At 33.8% G+C, this 21,650-nt stretch overlaps 1 protein-coding gene across 1 annotated transcript in view; it reads left to right on the top strand.

Annotated features, from left to right (window-relative positions):
* Positions 1-14,558: 14,558 nt before the first annotated feature.
* LOC139495387 (uncharacterized) overlaps positions 14,559-21,650 on the top strand; it is an 85,877-nt gene continuing 78,785 nt past the window's right edge. Inside the window, exons 1-3 of the mRNA XM_071283693.1 lie at positions 14,559-14,576; positions 17,982-18,005; positions 18,960-19,049. Coding sequence (XP_071139794.1) covers positions 14,559-14,576; positions 17,982-18,005; positions 18,960-19,049 — 132 coding nt within the window. The remainder of the gene's footprint in view (positions 14,577-17,981; positions 18,006-18,959; positions 19,050-21,650) is intronic.

Here is a 21,650-nt window from a genome sequence, read left to right as displayed (position 1 = left end):
TAACGGAATTTCGTCACCGCCTGACATTTTTCTCAAATGCAAGTTAAGTTAAGATATTTAGTTAACGAAATCAGAGATCTATATTTTAATTAGATGTAGTATAACGAAATCAGAGATCTATATTTTAATAAGATTGTTCAGCTGTGTCCGCCTGTAGCCCCCTGTTTCTTTAAGTGTTTTTTTTTTTTTTTTTTTTTTTTTTTATAGAAATAGCATTTTGTCCGACTGTGTCCAGCGTGTCCAGCTTTTAACCACCGGTTTTTATAAGTTTTATATATAAATAACGTTGTGTCCACTTAATTGTGTCCGCCTGAAGCCCCCTGTAACAGTCACAAGTTCTGAATTCAGTTTTTATATAGAAATTGCACTTGTGTCCGCCTGTAGCCCCCTGTTTTTTTAAAGTTTTATATATAGCACTGGGTCCAGCTGTGTCTGCCTGTAGCCACAAGTTTCTATACCGTTTTATATAGAAATAATATTGTGTCCACTTGTGTCACCGCCTGTAGCCCCCGTTTCTATAAGTTTAATATAGCACTGAATCCAGTTCTGTTCACTATTTATCTGATTTTTATATAGATATAAGATTGTGTTCAGATTAGTACTGATTTGTTCAAACCATACATACGTGACTCTGTATCGGACACAATGTTGCTCCCCCAATTATTCTATATTCTATATACCCCATCCACACTGTAAAAAGTAAAAGTAAAGTAAAGTAATCTTTATTTAAAGTCGGATTGCATATATACACAATAACAATGAACATGAGCTCTTAAGAGCTCTTTAAAACGACTGATATTAATAAACAAAACATACATGTAATAACATGACTTTTTAAATTGGAAAAATATGGCCTTAGTCAATCTGCTCTGGATATACTCAAAGGCTATCTGACTGCAAGAAAACAGTGTGTAAAAATAGGCCAGAGTATCAGTCAAATGCAAGATATATATAAAGGTGTTCCTCAGGGATCTATACTAGGCCCTTTATTATTTAATGTATTAAAAAATGATATTTTTCTTTTTGTCAAGCACTGTGGTTTATATAACTATTCTGATGATATCAACCTCTCAAAAACAGGTACTACTTTGGAATCAGTTATTAAACCATTAGAGGAAGATAGTAATTCCCTAATATCATGGTTCTCTTTCAACAAAATGCAGACAAAACCAGAAAAATTCCAGGCAAAAACACACACTCAAAATATTGTTTTCAACCTAAATGGATTCAATATAAAATGTAACGACGAAGTGAAACTTCTCGGCGTAACAATAGATTTAAACTGGATTTCAACATTCACATTTCAAATATTTGCAAACAATCTGCACGACTACTAAACGTTCTAAAAAGAATTGGCACTCATCTCACCAGACTTTCTAAACCTCAAACCTCAGCTACTGTCCTCTTACATGGCACTTCTGCAGTGAACAAAACACAAAGAAAATAGAAAAAAATACAAGAAAGAGCACTCAGATTTATATATGACGACTACACAAATTCTTACGATACACTTCTTGAATAGTCTAAGCTACCAGCACTAAAAATCAGAAGATTGAGAAACATGGCATTAGAGACATATAAAATAGTTAATTAATCAAGTCCAGAATTCCTACATAGTTTAGTAATATTAAAGAAAATTCATATAACTTCAGGTACAAAGGCATAGCAGATATACCACGATCAAAAACAACAAGGTATGGTAAGAAAAGCTTTAGTTGTGAGGCAGCAAAACTCTGGAATTCCTTGCCAAATGAGGCAAGGATCTTATCAACTTTTGGCCAGTTCAAAAATTTTATCTCCACCTGGTGTTTTTTCAGAAAAATGTACATGCAGTTCATGTAAATAATGTACTTACTTAATTGCTGCCCCATAACTTGATCTCGAAGCCTGCTGTTTTTTTTTGTTTTTTTTATGTTTTATCTTTTTGCAGTTATTTTTACTTTTTTTATTTAGCTATTTATTTCTTTTGCTTATGCATTACCTTTGCTATTACTGCATGCAGTCTTTTGTTTGTGATTATAGTGTTTTATTCTGCGTGTGCTACTCCGATATAAATACTATGTGCTACTCCGATATAAATACTATGTGCTACTCCGATATAAATACTATGTGCTACTATGTGCTGATATTTAACATTTGTTTTAATATATAACTTGCTTTACTTTTATTCTGCATGTGCTATCTATGTATTAATACATATATGTGCTGTCTGTCTGTCTGTCTGTCTGTCTGTCTGTTTGTGTTGTATGTGTATCTGATGTTATTACATGTATGTTTTGTTTATTAATATCAGTCGGTGACCCTCCGCAGTTAAATATACTGTCTAATGGTTGGGTGCACATGGTGCACGCGAGGGTGGACGATAAAGTAACAAGAAAATAACTGAAAATTATCGAAGCCGTTACCGGGGAGATAATTTCTTAGCAAACAGAGGATTTGACGTATCAGAAAGTGTTAAGACTTTTGTATGCGAAAGTGAAAATTTCTGCATTTCCCAAGGGAACAGGTTAGTTGTTTTTTCTTGAAATAAAGCCACCAAGAAAAGTTCACATGGCTGTGTTCGCATACAAGTTGAAATAAAGCCACCAACAAAAGTTCACATGACTGTGTTCGCATACAAGTTGAACTTGTACAAAAAAAATGTACTATTCCACAAAAAAAAAAAAACATTGCAAATTGACTTTCTGAAATTACATGTGTCACAAAGTTGACGAAGGAAAATGTGACTCTTTGTACTGAATTACATGCATGCAGGGGCGGATCCAGTCATTTTTAAAAGGGGGTCCCAACCCAGGATAAAAGGGGGGTCCAACTATATGTCCCCATTTAAATACATTGATCGTCGAAAAAAAGGGGGGCTGGATCCGCCACTCGGTTGCATGTGTCACAAAGGTGAATCAGTTTGTAGATACGACACCCCTCCCCCAATTCCAGACCCTCACTGAGGTGACAAAGGAAAAGATCCCCCTGTTGGAGAAATGTTAGCGTTCAGTCAATATTCATTGGCAAATTTATGTGAACATGGTGAATCAGTGGCTCCATTTGCAGATTTGTCGGTGACTTAATTTTTTTTATAGACTCATTCATGAATAAAACAATGAAATTTTGTCAATATCATTTTTTAAGACAACTCGGACCAGTTTTTAAGACAATTAAATAAAAAAAAATGTTTGGACGTTTTTATATAAAAAAATCTATATTTATTTATATATATACCGTGGGAAAATATTTATTATTTATTTGGCTATCAAACGGGAGGCCGAGTCTTACGTCCTCTACGCCCCCTTTCCCCCCTTACAATCAACCAGTGAGAAGCGTTCTTAAATGGGCCCAATCAGTGTTTCACATTGTTCCGAGGTGTCTTTGAAATTGTATTGACCTTAAATGGGCCCAATCAGTGTTTCGAACTGGTCAGATCTGTCAATCTAATCCGAGTTTCTTTAAAACTGGTCCGAGTTTTCATGGTCCGACTTGTCCCAATCCCGTGTCTCGTTTTGGCAAAGCTTCCTGTTCTCGGAATTTGGACTGCTAACCAAGAAGATGTCATTTCAATGACTTTAAAGGGTAAGTTTTGAATATTTCTGTTATATCTGACTCACGTGAAGAAATGACATAGGCCCTACTTATTTTATCTCATTTTATTATTTACATTTTGAACAGTTGAACACAGTAACCAGGTAACAGGTCGACATTTCCGGGTTTCCATATCTCTTCTTCTTTGCGTTAGGACGAAACTTTCTAAATGATGACTGAGAAGAAATTTTCAATTGAACATTTAACTGAGTATTTTTATTATTTATTAAATTTGAAAGTTAAAAGACAGTAAAACTTGGTGCGTTGCATTTGAACTGTTGAAGAGTTTTTAGACACCAGGCGGCGCTGATGTTTGTCACTTTTTTTTGTGACAAGTATTATTTTTATAAAAAGCTTGTCGTGAACCTTTCATTTAGACTTTTATAAATGCATTTAGAATCAAAATTGTGCATACAATATAAAACAGGTCAGCATGGTCAGGCACATGGATTATAACTCAATTCAGGTGACATATCATTACAAGTAACATCATGTCTCACCTTGAAAAACATCACATATTATATGATCTTCAGCATGGCTTCAGAAAATCAAGGTCGTGTGAAACACAATTAATAGATTTCATCCAGGAACTAGCACGATCAAATAATAGTAACACACAAATTGACTTAATCATAATGGACTTAGCTAAAGCGTTCGACAAAGTCTCACATCGTCACCTCCTTTAATTTACAAACTCAAATTCTATGGTATTGAAAATAACACACTAAATTGGATTCAGGAATTTTTACAGGACATAACACAAACAGTAGTCATTAATGGCATTTCCCAGGGGTTAAGAAATCCACTAGCCCGACGCCCGGGGCTACAACATTTAGACCTCGGGCAACCAAAACTTGTAATCCAATATGCCCGACGGACTAGTAACAAGAAATATTGGCGTTTCCAAAATAGAAAGTGGAAAATCCTCTCATCACTTTTCTATCTTAGCCAATCAGATTCGACTACGTCATCCGGGATTCCTAGAATTTGAACTGATTTTGTACAAGTTTTAAAATAGAACAAATAACTTTGGGTGGATCCCGTACTTTCAATATAGATGTGTCAGTACAGGAAGTGGTATTGTACATTGCTTATGCAACCTGATTCTACCTTCTTCTGATTAATTTATTGAAATATAAATGTGAATCCCTTTTGACAGCAGAAACCTGACTTTTCAACGTTCAGATATAAATTTGAAACGCCGTGTGCACATGTTATGGACGCCATTTTGTTTTTGTTTACATACTGTGAAGAAGCCTCCAGAACCATGACCTAAACATTAACAGTCTTCAGAAAACTTAAACTGAATGCAATATAGTTCATCAATCATGATTATCTTCATTGATAATCAAATGAATTCGATTTTTAAAGAAATGAAATTAATAACAAATTCAGTTTCAGTTTAGAGACTGTGCTCAGGTTGTAATCTATTTATAGCCCACAATTTGAAAACCTGTGATAAATGTAAATATGGACATTACTGTACTTCACAGTGGTCAAGACTTGTATCATCTACGGATTTGGTCAACTCTTATATCAGAATATTCAGTAAATATTCCATTATCGATTAATTGAATATATCTGCTAATAAGTTTTGGGTATCCAATTTGCAAAAATCTTCTGCACAATGGATAAAAAAATTGTAAAGTTTATAGAATTCATGGTTATTGCACCAAACTCTGAATTTTTAAAGCATATTAGGGCTAGCATGTCAGTTTTGTTGGGCTAGTAGTTTTTCCAACAGGGCTAGTAAAATCCTGCTACCAATTAGCCCTGTGCTAGTGAGCTATTACAAAATTTCTTAACCCCTGTTTCCTCCACCTCAGTACCCATAACATCTGGTGTACCACAAGGAACAGTATTGGGCCCGATACTGTTTCTTATCTATATAAATGACCTACCGGAATACCTAGAACACAGTAAACTTAGACTCTTTGCTGATGACAGCATAATTTACAGGGAAATAAAAACACAAGATGATTGTCATAAGCTACAACTTGACCTTGACTCAGCAGCTCGATGGGAGTCAGATTGGCTGATGGCATTTCACCCTGATAAATGTACAAACCTTTCCATCTCTCAAAAGAAAAATAACTACCGGCATAATTACATCCTCCACAATCACATTCTCGAATCAGTTACATCCGCAAAATATCTAGGCATTACCTTACAATCAAACCTGAAGTGGAACAAACATAAAAAGAAAATGTTGTGAAAATAAATTTCCACTTTTCCGTATTTTACTTATAAATGGACTTAGTTTTTCTGCGAGGAAACATTACATTCACTCTGTGGTTAAAGTTTTTAAAATTTTAATTACTTTCATAAACTATCCTTGATTTGTACCAAACCTGGACAGAAGCTTGTTTATGATCATAAGATAGTATCAAGAAGAAAATTTTGTAAAAATAAATTTCCACTTTTCCGTATTTTACTTCCGTATTTTACTTATAAATGGACTTAGTTTTTCTTCCAGTTAACATTACATACAGTCTGCAGTTAAAGTTTATAAAACATTTATTAGATTCATAAACTATCCTGGATTTTTTTACCAAACTTGGAAGCTTCTTTCAATCAAAAGACAGTATCGTGAGGGAAATTTTTATTGATGTTTTTCCTCATTTTTGTTGAGTCTGCGATTAACAGAAAAAGTAGGCGAGACAGCGGGTTCCGTGGAACCCTTACGAATTTTTTCCAAACGAACCCAAAAGCAATGAAAAGGGGAAGTCATTAGTGCATATCTTCAATGTATTCAAAAGTTTGAAAACCACTGTACAAAGTCGCAGAAATGCCAAGCTCCATAAGGAATCTTTTATAAAGCTGACTAATTTTTAGAATACACACGGAAGTACCATATTTTTTTTATTGACACATGGACAGACAATTGAACGGATGGAAAATCAGACGGAGTGATTGACTCCAAGAAAAAGGACTATGTCATGAATAATCGAAAATGCTTCAAACAGCATAAGGGAGGCTTCTTCTGGTTATGTATATTGTTGAGTAAATGTTTTCTGTCAATCAGTCGTAGCAAACTTGGGTTATCGTCATGGCGTAGGAAAGTGTAACAAACAGATAGAATGAGTGAATACAATAGGGCGCGAACATTATTTTTTTTATGGCGGGGGTAACATCTCAGGGTATTCATACGACTCTTTGCTTACATGATTTTATTGAAAGGAATTACGAAAGTTTACTGATTTTTATTTTAAATCATCAAAACCAGTGTATAAATCAGAAAGTAACATGTAAGGTGTCACAAGTTGAAGCACTCTTTCATCTCCAAGTTCCAATTATGAACTCTGAGGTGATATACAAAAAATCCTTGGTCCATCTTTACATTTCCGAAGTCTTAAACTAGTAAATTTGACATCAATTTGAGAACCAAGTCCTCATTTTTCGGCCTCTTCTACCAGGCCACACTGTTCAGATATTTTACGGATTGCAAATTGAAAAGGTACTTCATTTTTCACCATTCGATTCAGATACTCTGGGTCAATGTAACTTATCAAACATTCCATATACATCTGAATTATTTTCATCATAGGACTGACCAGGGTTTTAGCTGGGTAAGAATTGGCCCTTCCTTTTAAAGTTTTGGATACATTACAAATAGAAGCCAGAAATAACTACATTGGTTAGACGTATAGGGGGGGCTTGAGATATCCCAAAACATGTTTAACACTGCCGCATTTGTTGCACCTGTCCCAACTTGAGTCCGTAACCTCTGCTATATAGTCTTGTTTTTATTTAATTTTTAAATTTTGGTTCATTTATATGTTTCAGGAAACAAACATTGAACTTCTACCCCCTTTTTGTAGTTAAATGATTGCTCACTTAGGAGACAGCTTCATCTATACCAATACACAGTTACAAGTTTAGCTTCGTATTATGGCTATGGTGAATTTTCTAAATATTAAAGTTTTTGTACAATTAAATCGATTTTTAGATAGTTGAAGTATAATATAGCCTTCCTAGTGGGTTTATATGAACATTTAGTTTGTTTTTAGCATGTTTTATAAGCCATTTTTTAGTTTGACTGTCCATATTTTCCTATCCTTACCGCCATAGATTTAGAAATTTTGTATTGTTTTTCAACAAAGATTTGACGCTCGATCTTTTTAATTTAATTTTATGGAAAAACCAGCAGAAATGCATATGATTTTTTTTTACCTCTTGATAGATATATATGTCTATGGTTTCAGGAAAGATATCACTCTAATTGATTGAAATTTTTCTTTGGACCAAATTTTTGAGACCTTTGTGTGACATGTTCAACCCCTTATTTTGCAATATTTGGTATTGAATAAATGCTAATTGTTGCCATGGTTACACAAAAAGATATTATATTTCACCATTATAACTATTGGAAATAAAATCTATGGACGATTCTCTTTCCATAAATATACACATGCATAACTCAAATATTAAGCATTATTTGTTAGGAAGGAAGGGAAAGAGGGTGTTTATAAATTATGAGTGTCAATTTAAAGTTTTTTCCTATTTGTGTATTGCCACCCCACCCTAGTGCACATTTTTCTCTCTGCGTTGGGTTGTTTTCTTCTATTTGGTCGGGCTTCTGATTCTTTAACATTTTTCTCATTTCCATTCTCAATTTTATCAAGGATTTACTATACTTAAAGACTTTTAAAGACAGTTATATATATGCTGTTTATGTCTTTCCTTAGCGGAAGCAACGTAAAGAAAGAGATGGACAGCAAATTTTAATGTGAATCTTGTAAATAACAGTTAAGATCAGTTTACAGAGAAAATGCTGTCAAAAACAGTGAACACTTTAAGTATTAAGTAACAGATAACAGGAATCCCAATTTCAAATAAACAGTTAACAACATTGCAAATTTTAACAGAACAGATTACAGACAGTGGGTCGAAAACAGTTCACAGTTTAAATTTATCTCAAATAACAGTTTTAAACAAAACCTTGAAAAGGACAAAAACAGTTTAACATAAAAAGGTACATCCCCCCACCTTAGATATTTGAACTTAATACTTTATTTTCATTGAAAGGACGGTAAACGAATATTCTAAAATTAGCAAGTTGCCATACAGTTGAAAACAAGTTGCCATACAGTAAATTTGTCAACATGAGCAAGTTGCCGTACCCTAGACTTTATTTTTTATGGTCTATATTCTTTAAAATACATCTTTTTGACAACAAATTTCAGTAAATATGATGCCGCACTATAAAAATCTCAAAACGTGTCTAGAAAAATAATGAAAAACAGTTCAATATCTTGAGAATGGGGCGATAGAGGACGATCGACCTCGAAATTTTCCGGTACTAAGTGGCAAGTTTTGGAGTATTACACAAAATCTTGTATTAATTTTGTACTTATCGGCCTAATAATTTAAAGAATTATATATTCGAAAACCATTTCTTAAGCGGCACTCTCATCAAATGAGTGGAAATGCTTTAAATTGAATGAATTCTTAACTTGTTTACTTTTTTTTCTATTTCTCTCCGCTTCGTTAGTACCCAATTTCCGGTGGCGATGATACACAGTGTACATTAGTGCATGTAGGCTTGGATGACATTCACTTCCACACGGTATCATAGTTTTTTTGCATTTGCAAGTTTTGTGCACGATCTTTTTCATTTACACATTTTGTTTGCGAGTGAAAAACAAGCCTTTTTTGCAGCTGCGTACAGTGATACCGAGGTCTTTGGCAATTCTGATGTCTACAGTGTTTTTAAGAAGCTCTAGATGTCAAATATCGTAAAATGGTTGACTGCAATACACCATCTTCACAACACAACTTAAATAAACTAATAGTATGCTACTTTCCAGTGACTTCTTATGTAACAGTTCATTAAGAAATTTTTGGAATTTAATTTTTTAGTCGACATATTGCCATTTACTCGTAATAACAAATCGGTTATGACCATCGGTAATGACCATCGGTATAAAATGTGTTTACTTTAAATTTGACAATTAAGTAAAATTAACAATGTGAAACTTCTTATTTTTATTTAGCTTATCTTTTTATTATAATATAACGATAAAATTACCTATATGATAGCGTCTTTTGAATGAACGGTCATACCATATGAAGAGTTTAGAAGTATTAAAAGTAAACTATTACAGAGTGTTAATTACCCCGACCATACGCGTATAGTCGGACCATATGAGTATATACCCATATGGTCGTGACCATACGCGTATGGTCCAAATACTCATATGGTCCGGAACATAGACAACATAGTATCAAATGGGAACAGATCACTTGGTTTTCTAAAAAGAAATTTAAAAATTACAAACACAGAAACAAAAGCAAGAGCATACCAGGCACTAGTAAGACCCAAAGTTAGGGGTTTGATCATACAAATTAAGTCAATGCAAAAATTTGCTTTTTAAACATGTTAAATGCTCCTATATACATGATATATAATATATTAAGTATTTAAAACAACTTAACAATCATCTGATTTATCAGATCTATTACAATTATCTAAAAGTCAAGTTTATATGAGCCTGTGCCTAAAAATAAAGATTTTCAAATTAAGGAAAGCCTTACACATGTTACATAAACATGCAATTTTTTCACCCAATTTCAAGTTCTTGAAGTTTTTTTTAACAATAAATTATTCTTCCATATGGCAGATTTTACAATAAGAAGGAAATATTGTTTTTTTGTATCCATCAAAAAAGCAATTGCTGAAACTGTGAAACAGACTGTGTAATGGAGTAATGCATTATGTTATTGAATAAAATGTGTCTTTCTGAGTAAATAAAAATAAAAATTACTCTGTGTTTGTGTTTTTTGTTAGAATTAGAGGGTTTTCAATTTCAAAATATTGGACATGGAATAGACATCATGACCTACTTTACTGACATCCAGCTTATTTGGAGTGGAATTTTGAAGTATTATTTATAAGTGGAGCCTAATAAAATAGACTTATATTTTAATAAAAAGTCTTCTTTTGTGTTTTAATCATAACTTTAAGGCAGATTTTTATTGGTAAAGGCTAAAAAAGGTAATTTAATAATATTGTTGCTAACGTCACGTCTTTTCCGTCCATTGTGGTATGTCACGATCGCAATTTTCTTGATGGTTCTCAGACAGCCCATTGTAGTTATTTTTATCCCGGGTTTTATAAATAATTGAAAATAGCAATCATATCAAATTTGGATGACGTAAGGGGTTCAAAGGACTTGAGGAATCAATATCATTGGCTGTTTTATTTTTTGCGAACGTTACTGCTCGACTTTTCCGTCCAAATCAGTGTCACGTGAGCAACATATATTTAGATCTGTAACTCTCCTGTATAGGAGTTACGATATCGCCCTTTGCAGAAATAGATTCGGAGTCAGTTCCTTCACATGATGGGGAAGCAAAGAAGGTAAGTTGTATGTAATATCGTTACAAGAGGACCTTAAATGTATTCCGTCCACCAAAAAGACGTTCGCAACAAAACGTAATGTCATGATAGTAGATGTTGCTAATGTTACTATTACGAATTGGTTTCTTGTGTATTCATTTGATATAAAGTACACCTGCAAATGACATTCTGTATATTTAGAAATTCTAAACCAGACTGTACAATTTTATTACTCCAGGCGTATATTAAACATCACTGTGTGCATACATTTTAACTTTTAAAGATGTTGTTGCTAATGTGACATGTCCAAATGTCGCTAACGTTACTCATTTTTGTCTCTGTCACGTTAGCAACATGAAAGTAGGAGACAGAACACAATACTGTAAAATCTGCCATATATATTAAATGTACTTTAAATGTAAAGAAAAGTTACAAAAAGCTTATCACATGAGTATAAAAGGGTCTTAGGCCATGTGAAATTGAAAATTATTTAGAGTTGATTTAGGCCTTAGTACCTATTTACATACATGTATATCATGTATATAAAAATGCATACAGAAGCCATGAGAAATGGAAAGGAGTAGGTCCAGTAAGACCCCTTTTTGGCCCCAAAATATAGCAGTTTTACAAAATTGTTAAAATATAAACTTTTAGTTATTTATTGGACAATAGAATGCTTCTGCTACATAAATATGGGCTCTTTTTGACGATACAATGCATATATATCGGGTACTAGCATCATCAAGTCATGCTAAATTACTGAAATCTTCACAATTCTAGCATTTTAGTTAAATTTAAGACGGTTTTCGTGTAAAACGAAATTGGCCACATTCGCGTTCATCCTTAATATTGAAATGTAAGTTGTATTTTATGATAATACATAGCATATATAAAGGTTGAGGATTTTCATTTTTGACAAAAACCTTCTGAAAAGTGACATTTTTGGGCATATTTGGTAGATTTTTCATAATTGAGCTTGAATCGGATCGTTTTTAATGATTAAATCAGTGAAAATCATTCACATAACCTAATTGATTCAAATGAAATAGACACTTAAGTGTTTAAAAAGTGGTCAAAATCTCTCGTCAGATAAACCTGAAATTTGAGGCCAAAATCAGTCCTTACCGGACCTACTCCTTTGTTACTTTTTGTTCATTTCTATGCTTAGATGTTATTATACAAGAAGTCTAATTGCAAAAAAACTCTTGCATTCAACTTTTTAGCTCACCTGGCCCGAAGGGACAAGTGAGCTTATGCCATCACTTGGCGTCCGTCGTCGTCCGTCGTCTGTCGTCTGTCGTCGTCGTAAACTATTTCAAGAATCTTCTCCTCTGAATCTACTGGGCCAAATACTTTCAAACTTTAACTGAATGGTCCTTAGGGTATCTAATTTATAAATTGTATCCGAAATTTTGATCTATCAACAAACATGGTCGCCATTGCTAAAAATAGAACATAGGGGTCAAATGCAGTTTTTGGCTTATAACTCAAAAACCAAAGCATTTAGAGCAAATCTGACAGGGGTAATATTGTTTATCAGGTCAAGATCTATCTGCCCTGAAATTTTCAGATGAATCAGACAACCCGTTGTTGGGTTGCTGCCCCTGAATTGGTAATTTTAAGGAAATTTTGCTGTTTTTGGTTATTATCTTGAATATTATTATAGATAGAGATAAACTTTAAACAGAAATAATGTTCAGCAAAGTAAGATTTACAAATAAGTCAACATGACGGAAATGGTCAGTTGACCCCTTTAGGAGTTATTGCCCTTTATAGTCAATTTTTAACCATTTTTCGTAAATCTTAGTAATCTTTTACAAAAATCTTCTCCTCTGAAACTACTGGGCCAAATACTTCCAAACTTTAATTGAATGTTCCTTAGGGTATCTAGTTTGTAAATTGTATCCGAAGTTATGATCTATCAACAAACATGGTCGCCATTGCTAAATATAGAACATAGGGGTCAAATGCAGTTTTTGGCTTATAACTCAAAAACCATAGCATTTAGAGCAAATCTGACGTGTGCAATAATGTTTATCAGGTCAAGATCTATCTGCCTTGAAATTTTCGGATGAATCAGACAACCTGTTGTTGGGTTGCTGCCCCTGAATTGGTAATTTTAAGGAAATTTTGCTGTTTTTGGTTATTATCTTGAATATTATTATAGATAGAGATAAACTGTAAACAGGAATAATGTTCAGCAAAGTAAGATTTACAAATAAGTCAACATGACGGAAATGGTCAGTTGACCCCTTTAGGAGTTATTGCCCTTTATAGTCAATTTTTAACCATTTTTCGTAAATCTTAGTAATCTTTTACAAAAATCTTCTCCTCTGAAACTACTGGGCCAAATACTTCCAAACTTTAACTGAATGTTCCTTAGGGTATCTAGTTTGTAAATTGTATCCGAAGTTATGATCTATCAACAAACATGGTCGCCATTGCTAAAAATAGAACATAGGGGTAAAATACAGTTTTTGGCTTATAACTCAAAAACCAAAGCATTTAGAGCAAATCTGACGTTGGGTAATATTGTTTATCAGGTCAAGATGTATCTGCCCTGGAATTTTCAGATGAATCAGACAACCTGTTGTTGGGTTGCTGCCCCTGAATTGATAATTTTAAGGAAATTTTGCTGTTTTTGTTTATTATCTTGAATATAATTATAGATAGAAATAAACTGTAAACAGCAATAATGTTCAGCAAAGTAAGATCTTCAATTAAGTCAAATTGACCAAAATTGTCAATTGACCACTTAAGGAGTTATTGCCCTTTAAAGACTTTTTTCACAATTTGTTCATCATGTTGACTTACTTTAAAAAATCTTCTCCTTTGAAACTGCTGTATCAATTTCAGCCAAACTTAGGCTAAATGAGTTTCAGAGTATCTAGTATAAATTTTATATTTTATTTCCTTGTATGTCAAGAAACATAGCTCCTATGGCTAAAATAGAACATAGGAGAAAATGATTATTTTTTTTGGCTTTTGAAGAAAATAGGACGATCAAAAAAACATTTAAATAAATTGAAAAGCCAAAATAATCATTGATGAGAGATTTAACCAAAAGAATTAAGGTGAGCGATTCAGGCTCTTGAGAGCCTCTTGTTTTGAAGACAGCATGGTCTGATGTACAGTTTTTTCACTTTTCAAGGAAAACTTGCATGCAGTTTTAGTCTCAATTGGCATATATTTGAGCCACTAACTGTCCTAAAGAAGACAATGACGGTGGCATATGAAATGAATAAGGTCCTGTTTGTGGTTCAGATTTGCAAATATCATTTTCATTATTAATTAAAAATGTAGTTTCAATAAATTTTAGGGAGGAAGCTTGATGGTTCGTGGCATTCCCTCTTAATTAGAAAATATTCTATTATAAATATTCAATCAGAATCCAAATTCAGAGCTGTTTTAAGCTTAAATGTTGTGTCCATACTTGTTCAACTGTTTAGGGTTCGACCTATGCAGGAAAATCTGGTTTGCTGTCACTTGACAGCCTCTTGTTCTTATTGTTGAAGGCCGTACCGTTGCCTATAATTGCTTACATCCACTTCATTTGAACCTAAGTTCATAGTTGTCTCATTGGTAATCATATCTCCTTATTTTTATAAATATACAATGATTTCATTTTCTTTTACAGGATATAATGGCAAGTTGGGATGAGGTAAGTTTTTCTTCTTAAAAGTCATTGTCATGTGACCTATGTCATGTGTCCCATGTTGTCTATAAACTGTACATAAAGATACAGGTGTGTAGTATTCTCAGAGGCAGTCAGTGTCATGTGACCTATAAAATGTGTCATGTGATCTATGTTGTCTACAAACTGTACATAAAGATACAGGCGTGCAGTATTCTCAGTCAGTCAGTGTCATGTGACATATGTCATGTGACTTATGTTGTCTATAAAATGTACATAAAGATACAGGTGTGTAATATTCTCAGAGTCAGTCAATGTCATGTGACCTATGTCATGTGACCTATGTTATAAAGATACAGGCGTGCAGTATTCTCATATTGGTGAAAAAACTTAATGTTACTTTGTGGCCAAACTACACCACCTATGACAGCAAAAACCTGTATGAGAGTTCACAACGACTTGAGTTATCTATATTTAATTATCTAATTGACCATCCTTACTAAACACAGATGTTTTACCTCATTTAGTGTGATTCCAGGTGGTTGCATTGTAAGGTAAATTAACATTATCTCTGATTTTTTAGACTCGCATTCATATTTTTCTTAAGAAGACAAAGCATTGTCTTTCAATGTTGTCTTTATTAGATTTAGATGCATGACCTTTTTAGCTCACCTGGCCCGAAGGGCCAAATGAGCTTTTCCCATCACTTTGCGTCCGTCGTCCGTCGTCGTTGTTAACTTTTACAAAAATCTTCTCCTCTGAAACTACTGGGCCAAATTGAACCAAACTTGGTCACAATCATCATTGGGGTATCTAGTTTAAAAAATGTGTGGCGTGACCCGGTCAACCAACCAAGATGGCCGCCACGGCTAAAAATAGAACATATAAACCTGAAATTTGAGGCCAAAATCAGTCCTTACCGGACCTACTCCTTTGTTACTTTTTGTTCATTTCTATGCTTAGATGTTATTATACAAGAAGTCTAATTGCAAAAAAACTCTTGCATTCAACTTTTTAGCTCACCTGGCCCGAAGGGACAAGTGAGCTTATGCCATCACTTGGCGTCCGTCGTCGTCCGTCGTCTGTCGTCTGTCGTCGTCGTAAACTATTTCAAGAATCTTCTCCTCTGAATCTACTGGGCCAAATACTTTCAAACTTTAACTGAATGGTCCTTAGGGTATCTAATTTATAAATTGTATCCGAAATTTTGATCTATCAACAAACATGGTCGCCATTGCTAAAAATAGAACATAGGGGTCAAATGCAGTTTTTGGCTTATAACTCAAAAACCAAAGCATTTAGAGCAAATCTGACAGGGGTAATATTGTTTATCAGGTCAAGATCTATCTGCCCTGAAATTTTCAGATGAATCAGACAACCCGTTGTTGGGTTGCTGCCCCTGAATTGGTAATTTTAAGGAAATTTTGCTGTTTTTGGTTATTATCTTGAATATTATTATAGATAGAGATAAACTTTAAACAGAAATAATGTTCAGCAAAGTAAGATTTACAAATAAGTCAACATGACGGAAATGGTCAGTTGACCCCTTTAGGAGTTATTGCCCTTTATAGTCAATTTTTAACCATTTTTCGTAAATCTTAGTAATCTTTTACAAAAATCTTCTCCTCTGAAACTACTGGGCCAAATACTTCCAAACTTTAATTGAATGTTCCTTAGGGTATCTAGTTTGTAAATTGTATCCGAAGTTATGATCTATCAACAAACATGGTCGCCATTGCTAAATATAGAACATAGGGGTCAAATGCAGTTTTTGGCTTATAACTCAAAAACCATAGCATTTAGAGCAAATCTGACGTGTGCAATAATGTTTATCAGGTCAAGATCTATCTGCCTTGAAATTTTCGGATGAATCAGACAACCTGTTGTTGGGTTGCTGCCCCTGAATTGGTAATTTTAAGGAAATTTTGCTGTTTTTGGTTATTATCTTGAATATTATTATAGATAGAGATAAACTGTAAACAGGAATAATGTTCAGCAAAGTAAGATTTACAAATAAGTCAACATGACGGAAATGGTCAGTTGACCCCTTTAGGAGTTATTGCCCTTTATAGTCAATTTTTAACCATTTTTCGTAAATCTTAGTAATCTTTTACAAAAATCTTCTCCTCTGAAACTACTGGGCCAAATACTTCCAAACTTTAACTGAATGTTCCTTAGGGTATCTAGTTTGTAAATTGTATCCGAAGTTATGATCTATCAACAAACATGGTCGCCATTGCTAAAAATAGAACATAGGGGTAAAATACAGTTTTTGGCTTATAACTCAAAAACCAAAGCATTTAGAGCAAATCTGACGTTGGGTAATATTGTTTATCAGGTCAAGATCTATCTGCCCTGGAATTTTCAGATGAATCAGACAACCTGTTGTTGGGTTGCTGCCCCTGAATTGATAATTTTAAGGAAATTTTGCTGTTTTTGTTTATTATCTTGAATATAATTATAGATAGAAATAAACTGTAAACAGCAATAATGTTCAGCAAAGTAAGATCTTCAATTAAGTCAAATTGACCAAAATTGTCAATTGACCACTTAAGGAGTTATTGCCCTTTAAAGACTTTTTTCACAATTTGTTCATCATGTTGACTTACTTTAAAAAATCTTCTCCTTTGAAACTGCTGTATCAATTTCAGCCAAACTTAGGCTAAATGAGTTTCAGAGTATCTAGTATAAATTTTATATTTTATTTCCTTGTATGTCAAGAAACATAGCTCCTATGGCTAAAATAGAACATAGGAGAAAATGATTATTTTTTTTGGCTTTTGAAGAAAATAGGACGATCCAAAAAACATTTAAATAAATTGAAAAGCCAAAATAATCATTGATGAGAGATTTAACCAAAAGAATTAAGGTGAGCGATTCAGGCTCTTGAGAGCCTCTTGTTTTGAAGACAGCATGGTCTGATGTACAGTTTTTTCACTTTTCAAGGAAAACTTGCATGCAGTTTTAGTCTCAATTGGCATATATTTGAGCCACTAACTGTCCTAAAGAAGACAATGACGGTGGCATATGAAATGAATAAGGTCCTGTTTGTGGTTCAGATTTGCAAATATCATTTTCATTATTAATTAAAAATGTAGTTTCAATAAATTTTAGGGAGGAAGCTTGATGGTTCGTGGCATTCCCTCTTAATTAGAAAATATTCTATTATAAATATTCAATCAGAATCACAATTCAGAGCTGTTTTAAGCTTAAATGATGTGTCCATACTTGTTCAACTGTTTAGGGTTCGACCTATGCAGGAAAATCTGGTTTGCTGTCACTTGACAGCCTCTTGTTCTTATTGTTGAAGGCCGTGCCATTGCCTATAATTGCTTACATCCACTTCATTTGAACTTAAGTGGATAGTTGTCTCATTGGTAATCATTTCTCCTGATTTTTATAAATATACAATGATTTCATTTTCTTTTACAGGATATAATGGCAAGTTGGGATGAGGTAAGTTTTTCTTCTTAAAAGTCATGTGACCTATATCATGTGACCCATGTTGTTTATAAACTGTACAGAAAGATACAGGCGTGCAGTATTCAGTCAGTCAGTGTCATGTGACCTATGTCATGTGACCTATGTTGTCTATAAAATGTACATAAAGATACAGGCGTGCAGTATTCTCAGATTCAGTCAGTGTCATTTGACCTATGTCATGTGACCTATGTTGTCTATAAAATGTACATGAAGATACAGGTGTGCAGTATTCTCAGATTCAGTCAGTGTCATGTGACATATGTTATGTAACCTATGTTGTCTATAAACTGTACATAAAGATACAGGCGTGCAGTATTCTCAGGGGGAGAACAGGAGAAATCAGTGAACATAATTTCAATATACAAAATTCCAGGAGACAAAAAAAAGAAACGTAAGATATTGAAGGACATTCACAACTCTTTAAGTCAAAGAGAATATGACAACACCATGGAAAAAAAAAGTAAACAATCAAAATTCAACAGTCTACATTAGTCATTTCAGGGCCTTTTATAGCTGACTATGCCATATGGGCTTTGAACACTGTTGAAGGCTGTACAGTGACCTATGGTTGTTATTTTCTGTGTCATTTATCCTATTTAATAGAATTGGCAATCTCATTGGCAATCATACCACATCTTCTTTTTATATTCAAAACATTACATAGAAAACTAAAGACCGAGCAACACAAACCTCAACAAAAACTTAGGCTGATCTCCAAAACTGATGCATAATACAATTGTCTACAGACTTTTCTAAAAAAAAAACTCTGAAATTATACACAACAATTTCACTCCTTCTTGGTAATCACTGTTTTTGGTATAAACTGTTGAAAAACTGTAAACATGTAGCTTATTAAATCCAATTATTACATTTATAATACATTTGTATGTTTAAGAGGAAAATTTAAAAGCTTTGTTTTGCTTACAGAAACTTCTTACAGCTTCAGAGAAGGGGAATATAAAAGAGGTAGAATTATGTATAAAGAACAGAGCTAACTTGGAATGTAGAGATCGTATAGTAAGTCAAGTAAACTGTTTAGCACATATAAAGTTATTTATTATATAGTACACATTATATGAATCAGTCAAATATTACTCTTGTTTATGTTCAGCGATTCAATGTTAATTTTTGGTTATTGCAAATAATCTTGTCTCAAAATATTAAGAAACATCATCACACAACCTGAATGTAGATAGAACTCTTGTATTCAACAAAAACAGTGTGAAACATCATTACACACCACCAAAATATACAGCTCCTGTATTCAACACCAATACCCAAGTAAAAAAGTGAAAAACCACATTAAGTACATGAAGTAGTAGAAGAATGCCATGGCCAGATGAAAAGACACACAACAGCCACAAACAAACATGACATACTTCATTACACCAATGAATACCACTCCAGTTTGTATGTCATAAAGTTTGCTGTCTGATACTTCATAACTGCATACAACTGAAATATTGTGATTTACTTCATTACACTGATGAATACCACTCCAATTTGTATGTCAAAGGGTTGCTGTCTGATACTTCCTTACTGTATACAACTGAAATATTGTGATTTACTTCATTACACTGATGAATACCACTCTAGTTTGTATGTCAAAGGGTTGCTGTATGAAACTTCCTTACTGTAAACAAATGAAATATTGAGATTTATTTTATTATACTTTATGACACTTAAGATACACTTTCATGGTATTCTACAAAAAAATACATAAATATTGCATCATCATGACACAAGACATGACACATGATCATACAACAATCATTTACCACTTCTGTATTAAACATGACATGTGACACCTAATCATACAACATTTATTTACCACTCTTGTACTGAACATGACATGTAACACCTGATCATACATCATTCATTTACCACTCTTGTACTGAATATGACATGTGACACCTGATTATACAACATGCATTTACCACTCCTGTACTGAACATGACATGTGACACCACATCATACAACATTCATTTACCACTCCTGTACTGAACATGACATGTGACACCTGATCATACAACATGTCTTTACTACTCCTGTACTAAACATGACATGTGACACCTGATCATACAACATGTGACATAGCAATGACACTCTTATAGTCAACACCAACATGTGACATAGCAATGACACTCTTATAGTCAACACCAACATGTGACATAACAATTTCACTATTTACCTCAACACCAACATGTGACATACCAATGACACTCTACCTCAACACCAACATTTGACATAGCAATGACACTGTTTACCTCAACACCAACATGTGACATACCAATGACACTCTTATAGTCAAAACTAACTTTTGACATAGCAATGACACTCTGATAGTCAACACCAACATGTGACATAGCAATGACACTATTTACCTCAACACCAACATGTGACATACCAATGACACTCTACCTCAATACCAACATGTGACATATCAATGACACTCTTATAGTCAAAACCAACATGTGACATAGCAATGACACTCTGATAGTAAACACCAACATGTGACATAGCAATGACACTCTTATACTCAACACCAACATGTCACTTAGCAATGACACTCTTATAGTCAACACTAACATGTGACATAGCAATAACACTCTTATAGTCAACACCAACATGTGACTTAACAATGACACTCTTATACTCAACACCAACATGTGACATAGCAATGACACTCTTATTCTCAACACCAACATGTGACATAGCAATGACACTCTTATACTCAACACCAACATGTGACATATCAATGACACTCTTATACTCAACACCAACATGTGACATAACAATGACACTCTTATAGTCAACACCAACATGTGACATACCAATTTCACTCTTTACCTCAACACCAACATGTGACATACCAATGACACTCTACCTCAACACCAACATTTGACATAGCAATGACACTGTTTACCTCAACACCAACATGTGACATAGCAATGACACTCTTATAGTCAAAACTAACTTTTGACATAGCAATGACACTCTTATAGTCAACACCAACATGTGACATAGCAATGACACTCTTATAGTCAACACCAACATGTGACATAGCAATGACACTATTTACCTCAACACCAACATGTGACATACCAATGACACTCTACCTCAACACCAACATGTGACATAGCAATGACACTCTTATAGTCAAAACCAACTTGTGACATAGCAATGACACTCTGATAGTAAACACCAACATGTGACATAGCAATGACACTCTTTACCTCAACACCAACATGTGACATAGCAATAACACTCTTATAGTCAACACCAACATGTGACATAGCAGTGACACTCTTATACTCAACACCAGCATGTGACGTAGCAGTGACACTCTTATACTCAATACCAACATGTGACATATCAATGACACTCTTGTATTCAACACCAACATGTGACATGGCAATGACACTCTTATAGTCAACACCAACATGTGACAAAGCAATGACACTCTTATAGTCAACACCAACATGTGACATAGCAATGACACTCTTATAGTCAACACCAACATGTGACATAGCAATGACACTCTTATAGTCAACACCAACATGTGACAAAGCAATGACACTCTTATAGTCCACACCAACATGTGACATGGCAATGACA

This window comes from Mytilus edulis, chromosome 11, assembly GCF_963676685.1.
Source record: "Mytilus edulis chromosome 11, xbMytEdul2.2, whole genome shotgun sequence".
In the NCBI taxonomy this organism is placed as follows: Eukaryota; Metazoa; Mollusca; class Bivalvia; order Mytilida; family Mytilidae; genus Mytilus; species Mytilus edulis.
This window is presented reverse-complemented; position numbering and strand designations above follow the sequence as displayed.